The sequence below is a fragment of the Salmo salar genome, chromosome ssa15 (genome assembly GCF_905237065.1).
Source record: "Salmo salar chromosome ssa15, Ssal_v3.1, whole genome shotgun sequence".
Taxonomy (NCBI): Eukaryota; Metazoa; Chordata; class Actinopteri; order Salmoniformes; family Salmonidae; genus Salmo; species Salmo salar.
In genome coordinates, this window is record NC_059456.1 from 84,782,119 (window position 1) to 84,807,841 (window position 25,723).

Sequence of the window (25,723 nt, forward strand, 5' to 3'; positions counted from 1 at the left end):
ACTAGAGAACATTACCAACACTGGCTGACCCACCTCTACAGAAAGCACTGAGCAAGGCTGTAACACCTGCATTTTGGAGCTGCCTTACTCAAGAAAGCAAAAAAGAGACCATGTTTGTATGCATCTTTATTAACTCAATGACTTTTTTTTTACATTGTTTGCAAACTGATATGTGACACGTATTAATGCTAAAATAACATGCAAAAAAGGTAAGCCCCCCCCATAAAATGTGTATATTTAATTATTTACATTTTTTAGCTAAAAATGTGGGGCTCCACTGTACTAGTCTAATACCTTGCCTAGTTGTAATGTTAGAAGAGTTCAGTTGTATGGAAAATGGAGAACATGATGGCATAACCCTGAGTTACACGAATATAATCTCTCAGGTATCTCCAGATATATCCAAACATGGGAGAATCAAATGGCAAGGGTGCAACATTTAACCCAGCAATGTGAATCTTTGTGAGGGGAGATGAGAATAGCATTATAAGCATTACAATAAATGTCACTGTATTAGAATTACAGCCACCCCCATCCTGTACTTTATTACTGTCACTGGCTAGTTTTGGTTTCATCGTGTGATCATGTGATTTATCATTGTCTCCGAGGTCTCGGAGGTCATCAGCCATGTGGAAATGCTATTTGTCTCGGGCATATCATAGCTCAGTGAGTTAGTCAGCGTGCACTGAATGGCAACAATGAACAAGTGGGCCCAACAGGTATAAAACAATGTGATCGCTGCCTGGTTGAAACATACGGCAGAAGGTACAGTAGTACATGTTAGCAGAGATGAAGGATATTCCCCATTCACATTACATTGATAGATCCTGCCAAGCTCATCATTAGTTGAATCGAATTATGATAATACTGACTAGACAACACCTTACTGTGGCCTTTCTGTAGCCAATTATTTTATGATGTATGCTTTAAGAATAGCGTTTGATTTATTTATGTGGCCTTGATATGTGACCTGAACAGGTTGGCTGTGCATAGCATACCCACGTTGAGAGATAAATCCGGTCTCTCCGCCAGAGACGCTCCTGTCACTCTCCATGCCTCTTCAGTGGAACGGGATCACTTGTTTACCCAACTTCTCAATATACTGTATTACCTCAGGTAGTGGTGGAAATACCCAATTGTCGTACTTGAGTCAAATGAAAGATACCTTAATAGAAAATAACTCAAGTAAAAGGTGAACGTCACCCAGTAAACTACTACTTGAGTAAAGTCTAAAAGTATTTGGTTTTAATATACTTAAGTAAAAGTATAAATAATTTCAAATTCCAAACCAGATGGCAAGATATTCTTGTTTTTTTTAATTTACGAATAGCCTGGAGCACACTCCAACACTCACACATAATGAACAAACAAAGCATTTGTTACCATTTTCTTGTTCTGCTAAGCATTAAAAATGTAAGTACTTTTGGGTGTCAGGGAAAATGTATGGGAGTAAAAAAGTACATTATTTTATTTAGGAATGTACTGGAGTAAAAGTAAAAGTTGTCAAAAATATAAATAGTAAAGTAAAGTACAGATACCTAAAAAGATTACTTAAGTAGTACTTTAAAGTATTTTTACTTAAGTACTTTACACCACTGACCTCAGGCATGTCAGCTAAAACATGTATTTACTCTCCAGAGGCTGATTCAGGACTTTTACAAGCATTTCTAGAAGCTTACAAAGGGTCACCGCACCACGACCTCACAAAATGATATGTACAACTTTTGAAGAAGACGTTTGATGAATGGCAGGTAATTTGAGTGACCACTTGGCAGAACACCCTGCACATGTTGAAGACCCTTTATGTCCATTTAGAGTCCTGTCTCTTGCACATAGTACAGGTATGGCTCATCTAGGCAAGAGGCCATGCTTACCATATACATTTTGATATATGAAATGTATTATTTTATTTTCTCAGAAGATATTACCCATCATTGCATATATTTATCAAAATTATTTTCCCGAGTTCGTCACCAGCTACATCAGAGATCGCTGACATATTGACGTTTAAAATGACAAGATAACTGCAAACAAAAAAGTAAACTTCACTTGTTTTTTCTTCCTGTTTTCCTCATCGAGATCTGGTTGTCTCTTGTTGTATTTTGAATGACCAGGCACTGGTGACATAACCCAAAGGCCGCCATGCTCCAATGAGGGGCCGGCCATTGCTGTCTTGTTAGCACCCAGGCGGCTCCCCTCAGTACTTGTCCATGGCTGGAATGATCACTATGTGCCATGACATTTTATCAATATGGAAAAGGATCGACGAAGGGACTAATCCAGTAGGTTTATGTGGGATTATGCCTACTCTGGAGGCTATTTAGTTCCACTAGGGGAACTGTACGTGGAAGGACGAACATGGCAGGAGACTGGCACCACATGAAACTTGCTAGTCTTTTTGAAATAAACACATCCGGCGTTCTGGTCAGCTGCAGCTTGTTATGATATTTGTACCTCCAGACGATTAGTATTTCATTCTTTTAGGATGGCTCACTTTAGAAGAGGAAGCTAGGTGAACTCATTGAACTTACAAATATGTTAATGTTGCTTAGATGAGAAACATAAAAAATGTCTACACAGATTTGAATGATAGCGAACATGTTTAGATGCCATGTATATTCACTTCTTGATGTAAACAAATATCAATGCTTGGGAAAAGGTACTATGGTCTGTACGCATTTCACTAGCAGCAAACAGCTTGGAAAGCATGTACTGCATTGTGGTGTGTCAGTTGAAAGTTCGCTTTCACGTACTACAACAACATCACCAAGGCGTCCAAACCTCTTGCTCCCTGTGTTTTCATTTGCAGCGCAATGTTGGATGTTTTATTACCCAGTTTAAAATATCCTCTTTGTCCTTTCATCAATCATGGTCAAGTGACCGCATTTGTCATATCAAGTTTTGGGGACATGCAACCTTCAGCATAACAAGTTCATATTCTTGATTATTTATGCCGCTACAGTATATAGGATGGTGACATAGAAACAAACTACAGAAAGACTAGTAGAGTGTCTGTGCGAACAGTAATGATGCAAACAACATTGCACAAGCACAATATATTGTATCCCCCAGTCGGTATTCGGAATTCTCCTTTGGATCATGACCAGACTGTCAAAGCAGCAGTAATTACATAGAAGCCACTCTGAGTGTGAAGGATTAAGATCTCAGAGATATCAGAAACAGACACGTTCCCATGGAGAGGACCGAGTACAAACAGGCATTACACTCAGTCCTCCTCATGCAAGTGTCTGCCATTGGAAATGCAGGAACAACTGCAAAAACAAACTGTCAGACACGACTATCAGGCAGATGAGATAAGGTTTTGACTAGGCTGTTTTGACGCAAACATCAAGGGTGGTGTTTTTATGCTTAGTTTCCTGACTTCTTTATGCTATCTGTGTCCTTTCAAAGAAGTTATAATGTACAGTGCTGTGGAAAAGTATTTGCCCCCTTTCTGATTTTCTCTATTTTTGACTATTTTTTACACTGAATGTTATCAGATCTTCAATCAAAACCTAATATTACATAAAGGGAACCTGAGTTTACAACCAAAAAATACTTATTTTATTGATTTAATTAACAAAGTTATGCAACACCCAATTCCCCTGTGTGAAAAATGAATTGCCCCCTTACACTCAATAACTGATTGTGCCACCTTTAGTTGCAATGACTGCAACCAAATGCTTCCTGTAGTTGTTGATCAGTCTCATTGCTGTGGAAAAACTTTGGCCCACTCTTTCATGTAGAACTGCTTTAACTCAGCGACATTTGTTGGTTTTCAAGCATGAACTGCCCATTTCAAGTCTTGACAGAATATCTATATTGGGATTAGGTCTGGACTTTAACTAGGCCATTCCAAAACTTAAAGTGTGTTGCTTTTTAACCAATTTTCATGTAGATTTGATTGTGTGTTTTGGATCATTGTCTTGCTGCATGACCCAGCTGCGCTTCAGCTTCAGCTCACAGACATATAGAATTCTACAGGAGAATGTCAGGCTATGATACTGAGTAGGATTCATGGTTCCTTCTATTAAGGCATGTCATTCAGTCCTGAGGCAGGAAATCATCTCCAAACCACCACCACCATGATTGACCGTTGGTATGAGGTTCTTACTCTGAAATGCAGTGTTTGTTCTTAGCCAGACATAATGGGACCCATCTCATCTAAACAGTTGAGTGAAGATTGCCAAAAAGCACCTGGAAGCACCTGGATGATCATCAAGAGTCTTGGAAGAATGTTCTATGGACAGATGAGCCCAAACTTTTTGGGTCCCATTATCCCATTAATATTCAGTATCAAAAATGTGCAAAAGTAAAGAAAATTAGAAAGGGGGCAAATACTTTTTCACAGCACTGTATATACAAAAGTTTTTATGATTTTCTCTATTTTTGCATATTTTTGACACTAAATGTTTTCAGATCTTCAATTAAAACCTAATATTAGATAAAGGGAACCTGAGTTTACATTTTTGTATTTATTTATTTCAAATTTTTATTTTATTTTATTTCAAACTAAGTTATGCAACTGTGAGGAAACAACAACTACGGGAAGCATTTGGTTGGAGTCATTGCAGCTAAAGGTGGCACAATCAGTTATTGAGTGCAAGGGGGCAATTACTTTTTCACACAAGTGCATTGGGTGTTGCATCATTTTGTTTATGAAATAAGTATGCAACTGTTGTGTTATTTGTTCACTATGGTTTGCTTAATCTAATATTAGGTTTTGGATGATCTGATAATATTCAGTATAAAAAATATGCAAAAGTTGAGAAAATTAGGAAGGGGGCAAATACTTTTTCACATCACTGTATATTAGAACAATGCTGAAACTGAGATCCTTGTGTTGATTGAAAGTTAAGTTCTCACAAAAGTTATTCAAAGCCCTTTAACTTTAGTTTAAGTCAATGGGTTTTCCTTTTAAAAGACTCATAAGAGTCCTCCAACAACAACTGTCTCGGAGCACTAACAGGATGAGAAAAAGATATGACACAATAAAAATAAGGTACTCTTCATTACATATAACATGTTACATAATGCATTTAGCATGATGAAAGGGACAAGTGACTCCTTAACCTCAACCTCTGAAGTTTACTTTTCAGTATCATCACAGCTGATGACCATTAGCGCTACGAGAGGTCAGCTATGTAAGATCAATATTAACCCACGTTGTGTTTGTCAAGCTACAGTATATGGGAAGCATATGGTGTTTCTGTCATTTCCCCTTGATGAAATGACTACAATATTCTTTGAAGTGCTTTTTAGCAGTAACACTAGTTGACCGTTGAATAGAGGCATATAAGAAATGAAAACAAATAATGTGAATAACTTCATGTACATTTCTTGCATTTGAAACAATCCCCATTTTCTGTTTGAATTAAAGGAGCTAATGAATAAGATAAATCTACTCTCTGATTGAGTGATATAGGCACTGTATGCGTGACAAGATTTGAATACCAACCTAATGTCTACATAACTTTAAATGGAGACCACCACACCAATCATGTTATTTTCAGCAAATGTTTCTGTAAAGATGGCTAGACTGTCACCAGTCATTATGTGGTGTAGAGAAACTCAGTATCTGTTGATACCCCTCACTCCATCATCCTTTTCATTATATAGCCCCCCACCCCCAGACCACCCTCCTCCCCTTTTGAGGAACCGTCTGCCTAAATACAGGGAGAGCCTCCTCTTGATCAGAATCACTGTGTCTGGTTACTAACTGGCTGGCAGAGAAATCAAACCCGTTTCCTCCAAAGGATTTACTACAAAGCAAAACCTTGAGGGCAGCGAGAAAATACCCCAAGAAATACCCAAGCCCTCAAATACAGTCTGAGTTGGACTAACAGGACGTGAACAGTAGACAGGCGACAGGCAGGTAAGCTTCCTTTAACTGACTATTGCAAGATCATACTGAGTAAGGTCACCGGAGAAATGTAATTTCCAGGGACGATAAAGACACACATGGTAAAGACACATGAAGTCATTGCAGTAGGCAGGCCTGGGTTCAAATACTATTTAAAATCTTTCAAATACTTTGAGTGTTTGCTTTAGGCTGCCTGGAGAGCCAGGTGGTAGGTGTTAGCACTTTTGAGACTTTTCTATTGGTTGCATTGCAGCAGACAATCTCAATCAAGCACATATACAGTATTTTCAATTATTTATAATAGCATTTGAACCCAGGTCTAGCAGTAGGTTACCAGCAGGGTCACAGCTAACTATAGCGGTCGAAGTGTGTACTGTCAGTGTTTGTCCTGCTACTGTTATGACTCATGGGACGGGAAAGAACATGGCAAGAAGGGAATGCTTGGCACCCTGATGTTCATTAAAGTCATATATTTTTTATTTAGTATGGTGCTCTGACTGCCAAGAAGTGGTGACCCTCAAATCCCTTTGGGACACTTTCCATGTAGCATTAATGCTTTAATTCAAACTACTGTAGCTCTTAGGAACTTCTAAACATTAAGGTTCAGAGTTTGCCATTTTGTTCAGCAGATTTGATTTATTGTACTCACATCAGCTAAGCATATACTTCTTTATTTGGAATGTTTCAAAGAAAATACTGTACTCAACAACGATCTCTCAGATCATCTTGTGAGGACATGTGAGGGTAAACTAGCCCAGCACTCTGATTGATTTATAAAACTCAACTGTCTGTGCCATATTTCGTCATGCTTAGCCTCTCACTATGTATCAGTTGGCAGGTACACATGCAAGTGAAGTTCAATTGGTTTAGACTTAGAGCATGAAACACTCAATTAGAACAACATGTGCGTTATTGACAAAGAATGCTATCTTCTGCAACCTGTCCAACTATTGACTTTTTCCACAACTGCTACCAGTTTGATTCCAAAACATTGACATCAAATACATGTTGACAGTGAAACAAATAAAAGTATTAAAAATATATACAGTGCCTTCGGAAAGTATTTAGACCCTTTGACTTTTTCGACATTTTGTTACGTTCTAGCCTTTTTCTCATCAATCTACACACAATACCCTATAATGGCAAAACAAGAAAACTGTTTTATAGAAATATTCTAATGAGTCGCCGCCCCAACATTTGAATTAGAACTCATAGAGCAAAGAACACTTTTGTGAACTGCAAAGAATCATTTAAGGGCTCAAAGGGATATTATTTGAGTCATTACGATTCCACACCTTTCCCAAAAAATCCTTGAGGAACCCTCTTTTCTTTGTGTATATAGTGCATTCGGAAAGTAGAAGTAGAAGAATCGGAGAAACTCCCCAAATACAGGTTTGCCAAGCTTGTAGCGTCATACCCAAGAAGACTCGATGCTGTAATCGCTGCCAAAGGTGCTTCAACAAAGTACTGAGTAAAGGGTCAGAATACTTATGTAAATATAATATTTCCGTTTTTTGTATTTTTTTTATATGCACATTTTCAAAAAACTGTTTTTGCTTTGTCATAATGGGGTAGTGTGTGTAGCTTGATGAGGGGAAAAAACTATTTAATAAATTTTAGAATAAGGCTGTAATGTAACAAAATGTGAAAAAAGTCAAGGGGCCTGAATACTTTCCGATGGCTCTATATATAAAGGATATTTCATGCTGAAACCCCCATATTAAACACCTATGGTATTCAATTGATTGATGGTTTATATTTAGGATCATGTTTTACAGCTTTGACATATTTTTTATTTTAAAATCATCTTATTCAATTATTTAATTTATTTGACATGTGATAAGGCCACACAGAAGGCCAGTGATTATTACCGACACCTGTGATAATCTGAAGTACTCAAACGGGTACTTTATGTAATAGATTACATAAAATCTTTGAAAGACAACAACATTCTGGTAGTTTAGTGGAAAACTAATGTTTCCAGTATTATACCCTCCCTTTGCAACCCTAACCAAGCCCCTTAAGCTTTTCTACTGCAATCACCTTAAGTCTGCCACTTTTTGGCTAGACAATTCTTAGACTGAGTTTACACAGGCACTTGCCTTTTTTACTTTTTTCTCTAAAACAGATCAGATCGTTTGCCAAAAACTGTTACAAACTAGATACTTGTTTGCATTCTTATATCAAAAACCTTTGTTGACCTTGCCATTTCTATCTGCGTACCCATTCAAGTATAACCATTCCAGTCATTTGCACAATCTTGGTGATAGCATGGTCATAGTTTTATGAGGTATGTGCCCTATCACATGCACAGGGTTAGTCTTGGCTGTTTAATGAAAGGTAATAGATCTTCTGAATCCCATGTAATTAAATTGGCTTCTGACAGTTTAAAATGACAACACCACACAAAAAGATGAAAGGCAATGTACTGTATGCTGTATCTTTATCAGATTATGAGAAACACAGACACACACACACACACTTTGCCTTGCTCAAGATACACAATCATATGCATCCCATAAATAATGAATATTGTCAGCAAACAAGGAACTTTTCATCTCTTAGATTAAATACAGTCTACGGTACAGCACACTGTGCACCCTGAGCAGGTGTCATTGTCACTGTTATGAGCTGTGGTCACTATCAGTCACACAGGAAAAGGGCATCAGCCTAGAGTTCAAACAAAACATGCATCCTTCACACTCCACATTTAATGGACACCTCAGCAAGTGCAAGACTTTACAGATGACATGTCAACATTGCCTTCTAGAGACAGACATACAGCTCAGCTGTGTTCAGGAACTTTGGACTCTGCCACCTCTTTTGGAAAGACATTCTCGTAATAGATAAAGTATAATAGAGAAAAATGATAAAAAATATAAAAATTCCTAAGTAATCAATCAGTTGATGTTTACATGATGTTTTCATTTACAGAGAGCCCCCTGACTGACTGAGCTTTTTGGATCACACACACACACATCTGCCAAGATGTGGAAGAAGTCAAAGGTCACAGACCAGACGGCCACTGGCCAAGGAGGTACTGTATACATGAGTGTTCCTTTCTCTCCTTCCTAATCCCAGTACAGTACATACTAAGACAGAGAAGACATCAAACATCAAGCGTTATCTTCACAAAGCCCCCAATGATTGCCAGAGAAAATAAAGATGGTAATACCTTGTGGTGCACTGTGGGATTGCAGTAGCCTATATTGGCAGCAAACACTTCATGACCAAAAGTATGTGGACACCTGTTTGTCGAACATCTGATTCCAAAATGATGGCTATTAATATGGAGTTGGTCCCCCTTTGCTGCTATAACAGCCTCCACTCTTCTTGGAAGGCTTTCCACTAGATGTTGGAACAATGCTGCAGGGACTGGCTTCCATTCAGCCACGAGCATTAGTGAGGTCGGGCACTGATGTTGGGCGATTAGGCCTGGCTCGCAGTCGGCGTTCCAATTCATCCCAAAGGAGTTCGATGGGGTTGAGGTCAGGGCTCTGTGCAGGCCAGTCAAGTTCTTCCACACAGATCTCGACAAACCATTTCTCTATGTACCTTGCTTTGTGCACAGGGTCATTGTCATGCTGAAATACGAAAGGGCCTGGAGTAGGGGATGGGGTAGTTAGCATTCTCCTGGCATCCGCAAAACCCGTCACTCCAGAGAACATCACTCCAGAGAACACGTTTCCACTGCTCCAGAGACCAATGGCGGCAAGCTTTACATCACTCTAGCCGATGCCTAGCATTGCGCATTGTAATCTTAGGCTCGTGTGCTGCTGCTCGGCCATGGAAACCCATTTCATGAAGCTCCCGACGAACAGTTATTGTGCTGAAGTTGCTTCCAGAGGCAGTTTGGAAGTTTGTCGTGAGTGTTGCAACTGAAGGCAGACGATTTCCACACGCTACACGCTTCAGTACTCTGCAAACCCGTTCTGTGAGCTTGGGTGGCCTATCACTTGGCGACTGAGCCATTGTTGCTCCTAGACGTCTTCACTTCACAATAACAGAATTTAGAGTTGACCAGGGTAGCTCTAGCAGGGCAGAAATTTGATGAAGTGACTTGTTGGGACGGTGGCATCCTATGATGGTGCCACGTTGAAAGTCACTGAGCTCTTCAGTAAGGCCATTCTACGGCCAATGTTTGTCTATTTTTTTATTACCTTTATTTAACCAGGTTGACCAGTTCAGCATGGTGGTGGTAGTGTGATGGTTTGGGGTTGCTTTGCTCCCTCAGGACCTTGACGACTTGCCTTAATAGAACGAACCATGAATTCTACTCTGTATCATAGAGTTCTACAGGAGAATGTCAGGCCATCTGTCTGTGAGCTGAAGCTAAAGCGCAGCTGGGTCATGCAGCAAGACAATGATCCAAAACACCCATCAAGTCTACATGAAAATTGGTTAAAAAGCAACACACTTGACGTTTTGGAATAGCCTAGTCAAAATCCAGACCTAATCCCAATTGAGATGTTCTGGCAAGACTTGAAATGGGCAGCTCATGCTTGAAAACCCACAAATGTCACTGAGTTAAAGCAGTTCTGCATTGAAGAGTAGGCCAAAATCCCTCCACAGCAATGAGACTGATCAACAACTACAGAAAGCATTTGGTTGCAGTCATTTCAGTTAAATGTGCCTCAACCAGTTATTGAGTGTACGGCAGCAATTCATTTTAATTGTAATTTGTAAACTCAGCTTCCCTTTGTGTAATATTAGGTTTTGATTGAAGATCTGATAACATTCAGTGTCAAAAATATGCAAAAATAGAGAATATCAGAAAAGGGGAAATACTTTTTCACGGCACGGTATAGTGTATGTTGGCGGAAAGCCTACTTTAGCATTGCTACTTATACTGGCCAAGTAAAACTATTTTTCATAATAGCCAGGTTACAAAAATGCTTTAATCATGCAAACTATTTTTCTCTGGGACCAATTATTTTCCCATTATGAACAGGAGAATTTGTTTGACCTTTTTTCATATTGAGAAAAGGCTGTCCTTAGGGAACTCAATGGATTGAAGAAATTGTACTTTGGTATTTTTTTCATGCCCTGTGGCTAGTGGGTCCTAGTGTGATTGTTTAATAGTACCTTGTGGAATTACAATAAAGGAACTGATGAGACTAACATTTCAGATATTTGCTTTATGGTAATGCATAAAAAGACACTACTGAGGACCACAGAATGGCAATATCAGGGCTCCTGCTAACTCTTAATTCTCAGGCACTATGGATGTACCAAGGTGCCTGATCAGTCTATTATGAGATTTTTTGTATAATTTTTTTAAATGTAACCTTTATTTAACTAGGCAAGTCAGTTAATATCAAATTCTTATTTACAATGATGGCCTATCCCGGCCAAACCCTAACCCGGACGACGATGGGTCAATTGTGCACCACCCTATGGGACTCCCAATCACAGCTGGTTGTGATACAGCCTGGAATCAAACCAGGGTCTGTAGTGACGCCTCTAGCACTGAGATGCAGTGCCTTAGACCACTGCACCATTCGGGAGATGAACCACCCCAAGAAAAACCACAACAAAGAAAATGAGAACATCTTGTTTCAAGTGATCACCAATTTCAGAAGAGGCGACTAAGACCCAAGACAATGAACAAGACAAGATGGAACTCGGTTTAAAATGAATGTTCAGTCTCATTGAATATTGAACATTGCAGATGAGCCCGAGGGTTGTCTCCTTTATACACAACGCAGCTCTTTGAAATATAGCCATTCAATCAGAGTTGAGTAGAACATAAACACGAGAACATTGGGATTGCCCTGAGGATGGGGAGGGAGGGCCATGAAATCAAGCTCTAGGGTCTAGTACCATGTCTCACAGGAGAGAAAAAGAACCTCTACAACATTAAATTGTCTGAGATTCAGACACATCTGCAAGAAATGAATGAAGTTGTATTGCCGTACTAACTTGGTCCTTGTAGTACCATTAGTTAAGTTATATTAGTTATGTCTTTAACTATTGTCCTTAAATGTACAAAACTACATTACAAATGTAGCGAAATGTCTTTGTACCTGTATTTGTCTTTCACCCCATTTATTAAATTGGTCACACTTTACTTTAAGCCAACAATCCTTCATTACTTGTTTTAGGCATATATGAGCCTTTATGATGATGTATTATAAGGCTTACATAATATGTTACATAATATTAAATTATGGCTTTTACTAAAGTGTTACAAATGTATTGTATGTCCCTATGTTGGAATATATCCTGTCTTTACCATACATATCGTAATGTATGAGGATTCTAATGTCTCAAAGTACTAGGCCTAAACCATGTCTTTGCCAGAAAGGTACTTCTCCTCTCCCTCTCTCCAAGTCCTTACCAGGATTAATGTTTCTTGTCCCATCTGCTTCCATGTCATCCTTTTGTCTTTGCACGCCCAGGCCCTTCAGAGGCTGAACAGGAAGAAGAGAAAAAAGGTAGGACAGTGATGATCAAAAAGCAAGTTTCGCTTTTTCACTCACTGGTGTTTTGGTTTTCAAATTCCATACATTGAGGTAAATTGATTTCGATTGGTTGTCCTGAGATTTTAAATATTCTGGGCAATTAATTAAATCAGTTACCCTCATGCTGTCTTCAGGTCAGATGTGACCTCTGGACATATTTGAAGATGAAAAACACAAACAAACAAAATGTTCAACTATTTTGGATTCAAACATCAGTGGTATAGTATTTGTGTTGTATTCATGTTTTAGAAGATTGTGTAGTATGTAGTATTCATACACATTCTTCTGGAATGCACATACCGGGAAATATAAATGTTTATTTTCTTAAAATATTGTAAAACATAAAGGTAAACTGTAATCAATGTACTTCATGATAAAGAGGTTGGTTTACCTTTGATGTCTACATTCTGTTACGAAAATATAAAAAAATACAAAAACTCGTGACAAAACACTTCCAAAAACTCAGAGCCATTTTCCTGTGTGAAATTGTAAAATACTCTTCACATTCAAGGACAAGAATAATTTGTAAAAAATTGACTGCCCAGTGCACTTTCGATGTTTATTGTCATGTCATGTGAACAGTAAAGGCATTGAAACAAACCATTTCCAGTACCTCACATGTGGAAAAGCACGTCATGACTGACATCTGCTGGTGAGGATAAGAAGTCAGATAAAGCCCCAACCTAAATGTCGGTCATGCAAAATAAACAACCTGGCCAGAGATGCAGCAGGTGCATAGTATGTTAAACAAAATGGAAGTAAATATACATAAATATATACAGTACCAGTCAAATGTTTGGACACACCTACTCATTCCAGGGTTTTTCTTTATTTTTTATATTTTCTATATTGTAGAATAATAGTGAAAACATCAAAACTATGAAATAACACATATGTAATCATGTAGTAACCAAAAAAGTGTTAAAGAAATCAAAATATATTTGAGATTTGAGATTCTTCAAAGTAGCCCCCCTTTGCCTTGATGACAGCTTTGCACATTCTTGGCATTCTCTCAACCAGCTTCATGAGGTAGTCACCTGGAATGCATTTCAATTAACAGGTGTGCCTTGTTAAAAGTTCATTGGTGGAATTTCTTTCCTTCTTAATGCGTTTGAGCCAATCAGCTCTGTTGTGACAAGGTAGGGATGATATACAGAAGATAGCCCTATTTGGTCAAAGACCAAGTCCATATTGTGGCAAGACCAACTCAAATAAGCAAAGAGAAAGGACAGTTCATCATGACTTTAAGACATGAAGGTCAGTCAATACAGAAAATGTGATCTTTGAAAGTTTCTTCAAGTGCAGTTGCAAAAACCATTCAGCGCTATGATGAAATTGGCTCTCATGAGGAACGCCACAGGAAAGGAAATCCCAGACTTACCAGAGTTCACTAGAGTTCCCAGCCTTCGAAATTACAGCCCAAATAAATGCTTCACAGAGTTCAAGTAACAGACACATCTCAACATCAACTGTTCAGAGGAGACTGCATGAATCAGGCCTTCATGGTCGAATTGCTGCAAAGAAATCACTACTAAAGGACACCAATAAGAAGAAGAGACTTGCTTGGGCCAAGAAACACAAGCAATGGACATTAGACCGTGGAAATCTCTCCTTTGGTCTGATGAGTCCAAATTTGAGATTTTGGGTTCCACCCGCCATGTCTTGTGAGACGCAGAGTAGGTGAACCGATTATCTCTGCATGTGTGGTTCTCACAATGAAGCATGGAGGAGGTGGTGTGATGGTGTGGGGGTGCTTTGCTGGTGACACTGTCTGTGATTTATTTAGAATTCACACACTTAACCAGCATGGCTACCACAGCATTCAGCAGTGATACTCCATCCCATCTGGTTTGCGCTTAGTGGGACTATCATTCATTTTTCAACAGGACAATGACCCAACACATCTCCAGGCTGTGTAAGGACTATTTGACCAAGAAGAGAGTGATGGAATGCTGCATCAGATGACCTGGCCTCCACAATCACCCAACCTCAACCCAATTGAGATGTTTTGGGATGAGTTGAACCCCAGAGTGGAGCAAAAGCAGCCAACAAGTGCTCAGCATATGTGGGAATTCTTTCAAGACTGTTGGAAAAGCCAAGAGTGCCAAGAGTGTGCAAAGTTGTAATTTTAGATTTTTTTTAACATTTGTTATTTCACCTTTAGTTAGCCAGGCAGGCCAGTTGAGAACAAGTTCTCATTTACAACTGCGACCTGGCCAAGATAAAGCAAAGGAATGCGACACAAACAACAACACAGAGTTACACATGGAGTAAACAAACGTACAGTCAATAACACAATAGAAAAAGTCTATATACAGGGTGTGCAAATGGCGTAAGGAGTTAAGGCAATAAATAAGCCATATTAGCGAAGTAATTACAATTTAGCAAATTAACACTGGAGTGATAGATGTGCAGATGATGATGTGCAAGTAGAAATACTGGTGTGCAAAAGAGAAAAAAAGTTCATAAAAACAATATGGGGATGAGTTGGGTAGTTGTATGGGCTATTTACAGATGGGCTGTGTACAGCTGCAGCGATCAGTAAGCTGCTCAGATAGCTGATGCTTAAAGTTAGTGAGGGAGATATAAGTCTCCAAATTCAGCGATTTTTGCAATTCATTCCGGTCATTGGCAGCAGAGAACTGGAAGGAAAAGCGGCTAAAGGAGGTGTTGGCTTTGGGGATGACCAGTGAGATATACCTGCTGGAGCGCTACCGGTGGGTGTTGTTATGGTGACCAGTGAGCTGAGATAAGGCGGCGCTTTACCTAGCAAAGACTTATAGATGACCTGGAGCCAGTGGGTCTGGCGACGAATATGTAGCGAGGGCCAGCCAACGAGAGCATACAAGTCGCAGTGGTGGGTAGTATATGGGGCTTTGGTGACAAAACGGATGGCACTGTGATAGACTGCATCCAGTTTGCTGAGTAGAGTGTTGGAGGCTATTTTGTAAATTACATCAACAAAGTTGATGTAATTCAAAGTCAGTTTTACGTGGGTATGTTTGGCAGCGAAATAGGCTTTGTTGCGAAATAGGAAGCCGAATCTAGATTTCATTTTGGATTGGAGATGTTTAATATGAGTCTGGAAGGAGAGTTTACAGTCTAGCCAGACACCTAGGTATTTGTAGTTGTCCACATATTCTAAGTCAGAACCGTCCAGAGTAGTGATGCTGGCCGGGCGGGCGGGTGTGGGCAGCAATCGGTTGAAAAGCATGCATTTCTAATGAGTAATGTAGGCATGTCCAAACTTTTGACTGGTACTGTATATATACAGTGCATTCAGAAAGTATTCAGACCCCTTGACTTTTTACACATTTGGTTACGTTACAGCCTTATTCTAAAATGGATTAAATCATTTTTTCCCCCTCATCAATCTACACACTATACCCCATATTGACAAAGCAAAAACAGGTTTTTAGACATTTTTGCAAATGTATTAAACATAATGTTACGATGCCTCCTAGTAGGAGGGAGGTGCAGGAATCAGGAGCAGGAGAGCAAGGAAGTTCCAGTGGCACAAACGTTATTTAATGTAGTCCCGACTCAACAACAACATGGGGGAAAACACGCACAAAACGAAGTCGCCACACACAGGGAAACTCATTACACACACGGAGGAGAAACCTCGACTCCTAAACAAAATCTCGAAACGGTAACACTACCGAATGAAATGAAAACCCACCGAAATCAACTAAATGAACACAGGTGTGATAAAACAGACAGACACAAACGAAAAGGAAAAATAGATAGATGGCAGCTAGTAGGCCCGGCGACGACGACCACTGAGCACCGCCCGAACAGGGAGAGGAGCCACCTTTGGTGGAAGTCGTGACACATAAAAACTTAAATATCACATTTACATAAGTATTCAGACCATTTACTCAGTACTTTTTTCAAGCACCCTTGACAGTGATTAAAGTATATTATCCGCACAGAAGAATAGGTGCAACTCCCCAAATACAGGTGTGCCAAGCTTGTAGCGTCATACCCAAGAAGACTGCAGGCTGTAATCACTGCCAAAAGTGCTTGAACAAAATACTGAGTAAATAGTCTGAATACTTATGTAAATTTGATATTTCAGTTTCTATTTTAAATACATGTGCAAAAAAAATCTAAAAACCTTCTTTTGCTTTGTCATTATGGGGTATTATGTGTAGATTGATAATATAATCCATTTTAGAATAAGGCTATAACATAACAAAATGTGGAAAAAGTCAAGGAGTCCGAATACATCCCGAATGTATTGTATTTATATATCATGATTGAATAATTGATAATTGATTCATGCCATTTTTGAGTGCAGTTCATGTATTGATTCATTGATTGGATTTATGTTTTTGTAAAACATTTGTTGGGGCTTAATCAGACTTATTTTCCTCTTACTTCTCATCTTTTCTCCAGCTGGCATCAAGAAGAGGTCCAAGGTCCCTGGGGTCATGATCACGCAGTTTATAGAGGTTCTACCAGAGGGCAAGAGCACCCCAGACTTCCTTCGCAAACCCATCGCTCTAACCATTCAAGAGGGTGAGCCCCCAGGATGTTTTAGGAGATCTGTATCAGGCCTAGGCCCTCTCAGTGTTGGTCTATGTGCTCAGAGGCGTCATGCCCATAGGGGGCACAGGGGCACATGTCCCCTAAGATTTGTCAAACATTTTTAAATACTTTTTTTTTTCTCTGTAATACTACACTTAGCTTATATGAAGTTGGCTTTAGCTAGTCCAGATAGATTCCCCATCTCCCAAACTCATAACTAGCTACCAAGAAGCTTTTTCAGGCTACCAGTCAAGTTAGAGTAGCTAGCTTGTCTAACTATCTTAGCTAGCATGCCTGCTGGCAAGGTTGGTAGACTTGAAAAAAGCAAGCAATAACTAAATAAGACTCACATTCCTTTCAATCCTTTTTCACGTTGGGATTGGGGTATGTTATAATGAATCAATGTTTTTGCACATCCTACAGGTAAATTAGCAATTTTCAAAGCCAATGTGTGTGGTGATCCCAAACCAGAGGTGACATGGGGAAGAGCTAAGGGGGATATGTCAGACAGAGAAAGATTTCAAAAGAAATATGATGAAGCTACTGGTGAATACACTTTAGAGGTGAGTCTAATCTTATGCACAAGAGTGTGCATATAACCCATGAATCTGTTCAGTTGTGATTAAACAGTTAATTTATTTCACCAGATTCACAGAGTGTCTGGAGAGGAGGCAGACACTTACAAATGCTATGCTATCAATGAATATGGCAAGGCTATTTGCACTGCAGCATTGAATGTGATTGAGGGTGAGAATGTTTGTTTCTTTACACTTCATGTAACTTACTTGTATGATCAGTTGAGTCCTCGTATTTTGGTGCTAATCCTAAACGTCTGTTATTAGTTGGATTCAAGAAGAAGAGGGCCATGGAGCAGTTAGAAGACATAGGTGGGTATTTTCATTGATTCATCCATCCATCCATGATAAAAGTAAAAAACCTACAAAAGAGTATTTGGAGGAGGAGATTTTTCAATCCGTTACGTAATATTTTGACCTGCTCTCTAAAAAAATAGCATTGTTTATGGAAACCATTTTTTAATGATGAAAGCACATTTAATAATTGCATTTATGTGTTTGCTTACCATGTCATGTGGTACTGTTGATCATTTGCCAACAAGTAACTTTTTTAAAAGAGAAAGAAATGTATGGGACATTTGTAGGATGCAGCCATTTAATTGGTTTTGGCACCAAACATTTGTTTGCTGCTCCACTAGTTTCACTCTGTTAATCATGCTTTTTGTGTTTTAATGTTACTCCTACAAAGTGCACAAATGTTATTATTAGGATGGCTATTCCTATGTTAAAAGTAATGATTAGAACTTACCTTTGATCCCTCGTAATTTAAGAGGTGAAATATTTGTTCTCTTGTCGTGCTCAGGAAGGGGGCGTGTCAACCAGAACATCGTTCGTCCATGTGTTCGTCCATCCTTTGTGTTGGGTAATGCCCAGTTGGCTAAATCCCAGTGGGAGAGCAATGTGTACCCTGTTTTATTCAATACGTAGGCATGGTTCTACACTAATAATTTAAGTGTGTATTTCTGGCAATTGTGTGTGCTTGTATTTCCTGAATGTGTTTTTGTGGCCCTCTTATGGGCCACAAAATCAATTTTTTCATTCCATTATTTGTTGATTTTTGCAATGGTAGGCTTATATTCAAACGTGAGGCCTTGATGGAAACATATGTAAGCTCTGTCATTCCTGTTGCAGCCAGACAGGGGGCAGGTTGCTACATGGCTATTATCAGGCATTATTAAGTCCTTATAATCTTGGTTTAGATTTAGGCTTACTTATTATTTGATTTCTGTCCAGTTTATGTTCCTGTCTGTTCATCGTCAAGTTTATTGTTTTGTATTAACGTCATGTAGCCCAAAGCAATTCAAACACATTTGTCTTTCAACTTCTGGCTCATTGAGAAATGCAAACCATTGTTCAATATGAACTAAAATGGTAATTTTAAATTAAGTAAAATTGTGGGACTTGCATTAGCTCTTTAAAAGTATTTTTGTGGTTGTGGATGACATTTTTAGATTTTGAATTTAAAAAACAGAGAAGAAGACAAAGATTTCATACACCAGCTCTGGAACGGCTTGCGTACCACTGATTTAGACATCACTTCTCACAAGGCCATTTTGTGTGATTCTTTCACAAGACTCTGACATTGGCCATAGTCATGTATAACATGTAATGGCATAACACAATAGATTACATTAACTGGAATGATACTCTCACTCATGGTTACACAAAAAGAGCTGTGCGCAAACTGCACCCAACAATATTCGAATGAGTCGCCGCCCCAACATTTGAATTATAACTCATAGAGCAAAGAACACTTTTGTGAACTGCAAAGAATCATTTCAGGGCTCAAAGGGATATTATTTGAGTCATTACGATTCCACACCTTTCCCAAAGAATCCTTGACGATCCCTCTTTTCTTTGTGTATATAGTGCATTCGGAAAGTACTCAAACCCCTTGACTTTTTACACATTTTGTTATGTTACAGCTTTATTCTAAAATTGATTACATTTTTACAAAATCTCATCAATCTACATGCAATATCCCATATTGTCAAAGTAAAAACAGGTTTCAAACATTTTTGCAAATGTATTAACAATTAAAAACATAAATACCTTATTTACAGAAGTATTCAGACCCTTTGCTATGAGACTCGAAATTGAGCTCAGGTGCATCCTGTATCCATTGAACATCCTTGAGATGTTTCTACAACTTGATTGGAGTCCACCTGTGGTAAATTAAATTGATTGGACATCATTTGGAAAGGTGCACACCTGTCTATATAATGTCCCACATTTGACAGTGCATGTAAGGCTAAAAACCAAGCCATGAGGTTGAAGGAATTGTCCGTAGAGCTCCGACACAGGATTGTGTCAAGGCACAAATCTGGGGAAGGGTACCAAAACATTTCTGCAGAATTGAAGATCCATAACAACACAGTGGCCTCCATCATTCTTAAATGGAAGAAGTTTGGAAATATCAACACTCTTCCTAGAGCTGGCCGCCCTGCCAAACTGAGCACTCGGGGGAGAAGGGCCTTGGTCAGAGAGGTGACCAAGAATCTGATGGTCACTCAGTCAGAGCTCCAGAGTTCCTCTGTGGAGGTGGGAGAACCTTCCAGAAGGACAACAATCTCTGCAGCACTCCACAAATCAGGCCTTTATTGTAGAGAGACCAGACGGAAGCCACTCCTCACTTTAAGACACATGACAAGATTCTCTGGTCTGATGAAACCAAGATTGAACTCTTTGGCCTCTCCCAAAGCTTCACATCTGTTGGAAACCTGGCATCATCCCTACGGTAAAGCATGGTGGTGGTAGCATCATGCTGTGTGGATATTTTTCAGCGGCAGGGACAGGGAGGTGTTACGAATCGGCTCATAGCCCGTAACAAAGAGGGAGACAACAAGGAGATAAAGAAATTACAAACATGTTTATTAAATAAAGTGAACTATATCCAAGTAACAATTGTGTGTAGTCAGTAGTGTAAGTGAATAGATGGTGATAATGAGGGGTGTTGAGAGATGCCAAAACAAATGAACACAAAGAAGCCCCAAAATGCCACAACCAAAAACAACAGTGTGTCTGCATGGAGAGAGTCTCCTCAATGTATGGGGGAATTTATCCCCGGGACACACTTCCCATTTCACTGACGACACTCCCAGCTCCGCACTCCGACATCCTATTCAGGAAAACAAGATCAAAGAGAAAGAATTTGGCAGACAGAGCGGGAGGGTCGTCACACAGAATTGAGGGATAGATGAACGGAGCATAGTACAGAGAGATCCTTATGAAAGCCTGCTCCTGAGCGCTCAGGACCTCAGACAGGGGCGACGTTTCACCTTCCAACAGGACAACGACCCTAAGCACACAGCCAAGACAACACAGGAGTGGCTTCGGGACAAGTCTCTGAATGTCCTTGAGTGGCCCAGCCAGAGCCCGGACTTGAATCCGATCGAACATCTCTGAAGAGACTCTGCGGAGAATACATGTGTGCCACGCTTGTAGAGTCATATCCAAGAAGACTCTAGGCTGTAATCACTGCCAAAGGTGCTTCAACAAGTACTGAGTAAAGGGTCTGAATACTTATGTAAATGTAATATTGTAATATTTCAGTTGTTTATTTTTAATAAATTCACAAAAAAAATCGAAAAACCTATTTTTGCTTTGCCATTATGGGGTATTGTGTGTAGATTGATGAGGGGGAAAAAAACTATTTAATTAATTTTAGAATAAGGAAGAACATAACAAAATGTAGAAAAAGTCAAAGGGTCTGAATACTTTCTGAATGCACTGTATTTACTTTGTACATATTGTACATACATTTGCTACTGCTTATTTACCTACATCACATTAAAAAGTAATCGCCTCACCATGGGCATTGCACAACTACACTAAAGCTACACTGGGGCATTAAGAAAACAGTACGTTTTTTTATCTGCTACATTGGAATCATTACTTTTTGCTGACGTGAGTAGAGTGAGACATTTTATCCTGTTGTTCTCGGGCGTGAGCTGCATGTTGAAATCTAGAATCAAAGCGTAATCTTGCGAAGCCGACGGGCTTACACCTGGTTTCATTTAAATGATTATGATGTATCCTGCTCTGCAAACATGAATCTGGTTTAGCTGCCCTGTTACCATCTAGTTTCCTCCTTACTGAACCCTCCACCACCAATAGCACCATTTTTAGACATTTGGATACATACTCCCCAATAGATCATCTATACTGTAGATGTTCAAACTATCAAACTCCGGGTAGTGAGTAGTTGGTTGAATAGTTTGTTGACAGTTAGTTGAACATCTATTTGGGTCTATCCAAATAAGGTCTTACTAGAACCAGATATTTAATGTGACTACCCACTGAGCACAGACATCAGTTCAACATCTAGTTTGATTTACATTTGGTTGAGTTGTCAGCTAATGTGAATTCAACAGGAAATCCCCCCAAAAAGATGAAATTCGCTTACATTTTTGCAAATCCAATCAGTTTTCCATGTTGATTCAACATCATCACATTGATTTATTTTGTCAAAATAACGTGGGAGCAACGTTGATTCAACTAGTTTTTGTCCAGTGGGTATTCTGCAGTGGAGGCTAGTGTGAGGAGATATAGCACGACTTGCTCATTGTACTGGCTGGAATGGAGTAAATGGAAAGTGGTTTCCATATGTTTGAGGTGTTTGATACGGTTCCATTTATTCCATTCCAGCCAATACAATGAGCCCATCCTCCTATAGCTCCTCCCACCAGACTCCAATGGTATCCTGTCACTTTACATTAAGTTGGGTAACATTGAGTGTCCTTTATTTTGTTTAGGTTCAGTAGATCCAGCCGAGTTCAGGAAATTGCTCAGAAAAAGGTAAGATATGAGACGATCATGATATCATGATATCAGTTACCAGATCCTTCTATTTACATTACATGTCTTTGTAAACAGGGACCTCTGTGCCTGACAAAACAGTGTGATGGGATGACCACAATGCATACAAATTGGGAACTAAGCTCTGTGGCAGCTCGTCAGAGGAGGAAGGGGAGAACCATCCTCCTCAGTGAATTTCAGAAAAATTTAAATAGTGAAACATTAAGAAGTTATCCTTTTAAGATAAAACTATACTAAATATAATCACGTCACTAAATCATTTATTCAAACACACAGTTTTGCAATGAAGGTCTACAGTAGCCTCAGCGCCATTCTGTAGGGTATTGACTTCAATACAAAACCTATGAGGCTCATAGTTCTCAGCCCCTTCCATAGACTTCCACAGTAATCTATCAGAGTTCTTGCAGCATGAACTGACATGTTTTCCACCCAACCAAAGGATCAGAGCATGAATCTAGTACTAAAAGCATAAGCTACAACTAGCTAGGCCTGCAGTGCATAAAATGTGGTGAGTAGTTGACTCAAAGAGAAAGAAAGTCAATATTTGAACAGTTTTGAACAAATGAATTTCTTCCATAGTAGCTAGCTAGTTTAGCCTACTCAAACAGAGAGGGATGCTATGTTAGCTAGCTGGCTATGGCTATCCAACACTGGAACGCTTCCAAGTCAAGGTAAGCTTTTGGTTTTATTAATTTATTGCCACCGGGGCCCGTCGTGTCTAACTGCTAAACTGATTGCTGCTGAGTACACTTTACTGCATGATTGTAGCGGCTTTACTAACATGATAGTTCTTGTAGCTATATTGACTATGACCTGACAATGATTAGGTAACGGATTGGCTTGGAAAGCCTACATCATGACAATGATGTAGGCTGTGTGTCATGATATGAAGGTTTGGGTAACGGTCATGATCCAATATGCTGTAATAGAAAAAAGGCCATGCTAATAAAGCAAAAATCATCCTCCCTCATCTTAAATGGCAACGACCACCACTACCGAAGATCCTACAGTATATGGTATATGGTTTTGTACCAATACTCAAGCAATGCTTCTGTCATGTTTCAACCAGGAAGGGAGTGGACAAACAGGAAGCTGTGAAAGAACCTGGAGAAATCGATGAAAGGTTCTGGGAAATCATCATGAGTGCAGACAGGAAGGACTATGAACGAATCTGCGCTGAGTTTGGTGTCAAAGACTTCCGTGTGATGCTGAAGAAACTCAGTGAGAAGAAAAAGGAGAGACAGGAGGAACAGGCCAAGGTTTGAGAATTGGGCACATTCAGTATGTACAAAACGTCTTCTGTGTGTACTGTTTTTGGTCATTTAATGTAGCTAATGGCTAGTGTGAAAACCTACATGACCACTATGAACCTCAGGATTCATAATGTCTGAAATGAATTTGAGTGTAACTAGTTAACTACATTAAGTCATTGTGGCAATAGCCTTAACCTATCATTTCATCCTCGTGATTTTAAACTCCATTTCTCTCCACTCCCCTCCCTCTCATCCATTATTTTCTCTCCACCCTTTTCCTCATGGTGATCTTCCAAACCATCTGCCATCCCTTCCTCAGTATATTGAGACCATCAATAACCTGAAACATATTGATATTAAAGGAGTAGGCATTGCTTCGTTTGAGTTTGACCTTGAGCTCAAAGACCCCGCCAGTAGGATTTTCCTCTACAAGGTGAGACATCTAGAAGTTGACCTCTGATTCAGTTTCCACATGAGGCAAAGGTATCATCATTCATCATTTAGCTTTTATCTCAACTTTACACAACAACCTTGTCATTCAACATTGTACAGCATTTTAATGGATGACAACTGCCTTAAAGGAAAGACTGACATTGCACAATTAGAACAGAATGTGTCACCTTCTTTCTTGTATGGCAGTAGTATCTCCTTTAAATTTCTACCTATCACCCAAAGTTCCAGGCATATAATTACATTTTCTATGGTTCCAGAGTAACTTCATCCCCTGTTATCATTTTGCCATCATATCCATGTCAAAACATGTCAATTGTCATGCATCCCATCAACTATGAGGATTTTAGTTTTTTCTTTTTAGAAAATGTTGAAATGAACTGAATTTGAACTCATATCTGATAGTAGCTGTCACTGTGTGAACTCTGTATCATCTTGCAGGATGGTGTAATGATTCCCTATAGTGATGAAGAAGAAATGAAACACAGCTTAAAGACTGTTGGGAAGAAGTTAATCTTCAGTGTGCGGGACCTTAAGGCAGAGGATGCTGGGCTCTATCAGGTGGATGTCGAGGAGGTCAATCTCTTCTCTACAGACTTCAGGAGTAAGATGAGCACAGAATGATTATGAATAGCATTCCTTTTTGATAGAAGATTAAAAAAAAACGTTCCTTATTTATTCCCATGAGCTTGTTCCATTTGCCCTTTTCCTTCCAGTTCCCACAGTGGATTTCATTGTCAAGATCCAAGAGGTGAAGGCCAAAGAGAGAGAGGATGCTATGTTTGAGTGTGTGCTGTCACATCCCTGGCCCAGAATCAAATGGATGGGCAAGAATGCCACTCTGGAGGAGGGAGAGAAATACACAATAACTGTGTCAGAAGACAAGCTGATCCACAGACTGCTAATAAAGGACTGTAGCCAGCTGGACAAGGGCATCTACTCTGCTGCGGCAGGAATCAAGACATGCAGTGCCTGGCTGATAGTGGAAGGTAACATTACATCTTCATATCTTGCACAATATGTAATTTTTCAGATGAAGGAGACAGCAGAAGGGTTCATTTTTGGATGAACAACATATACTATTCACCTCAGTAACTCAGTTCTGGTCTCATGACAGATTTGCGAGGTACTATGTCTTCTCAACTCTTATCGAAGTGTTCCATATCAATAATCATTTTAATAACCATGCTCACTGAGCACCTTGTACAGTATTCCCCTATCTATCCCTCTCTCTCACCCTCTCTCTCTCTCTCTCTCTCAGCTGACAGCGATCCTGCTTCCCATGGTAAAAAGAAGACCCGTAAAACAACCCAGGCTGGTGGAACAGGGTTGGATCTGGGGAAACTGGCTCAAGAGCAGCAGGAAAAACTGGCGAAGGAAAGGCAGGAGCAGATCGACGCTGCAAACAAGGCCAGAGCAGAGGAGGAGAGGCTTGCCCGAGAGGCACTCCTGGCTCCCCCTCCTGATACTGGGGATGGAGACAGTGGGGAAGATGGAGACAGTGGGGAAGGCAAAGACACCGGAGATGGAAAAAACAAGTCTAAAAGTGGATCAAACAAATCCAAAGATGTTGGCAAATCAGTTGGCGAGTCAGTTGGCAAATCAGTTGGCGAGTCAATTGGCAAATCAGTTGGCAAATCAGTTGGCGAGTCAATTGGCAAATCAGTTGGCAAATCAGTTGGCGAAATGAAAGACTCTGAAAAGGAAGGAGATGACAAGAAGAACAAGAAATCCACTGATGATTCTGACAAAGGTAAGACAAATGAT

At 39.6% G+C, this 25,723-nt stretch overlaps 1 protein-coding gene across 2 annotated transcripts in view; it reads left to right on the forward strand.

Annotated features, from left to right (window-relative positions):
• Positions 1–5,660: 5,660 nt before the first annotated feature.
• The window catches only part of LOC106572420 (immunoglobulin-like and fibronectin type III domain-containing protein 1), a 41,137-nt gene continuing 21,074 nt past the window's right edge, over positions 5,661–25,723 (forward strand). The window contains exons 1-13 of one of the 2 annotated variants that reach the window (XM_014146583.2): positions 5,661–5,875; positions 8,798–8,900; positions 12,265–12,300; positions 16,729–16,851; positions 17,284–17,423; positions 17,508–17,607; positions 17,703–17,747; positions 22,190–22,232; positions 23,323–23,512; positions 23,826–23,939; positions 24,398–24,560; positions 24,673–24,945; positions 25,218–25,709. In XM_014146583.2, coding sequence (XP_014002058.2) covers positions 8,852–8,900; positions 12,265–12,300; positions 16,729–16,851; positions 17,284–17,423; positions 17,508–17,607; positions 17,703–17,747; positions 22,190–22,232; positions 23,323–23,512; positions 23,826–23,939; positions 24,398–24,560; positions 24,673–24,945; positions 25,218–25,709 — 1,768 coding nt within the window. In that variant the 5' untranslated portion in view covers positions 5,661–5,875; positions 8,798–8,851. The remainder of the gene's footprint in view (positions 5,876–8,797; positions 8,901–12,264; positions 12,301–16,728; positions 16,852–17,283; positions 17,424–17,507; positions 17,608–17,702; positions 17,748–22,189; positions 22,233–23,322; positions 23,513–23,825; positions 23,940–24,397; positions 24,561–24,672; positions 24,946–25,217; positions 25,710–25,723) is intronic. The other variant, XM_045696175.1, reaches the window with a different exon arrangement.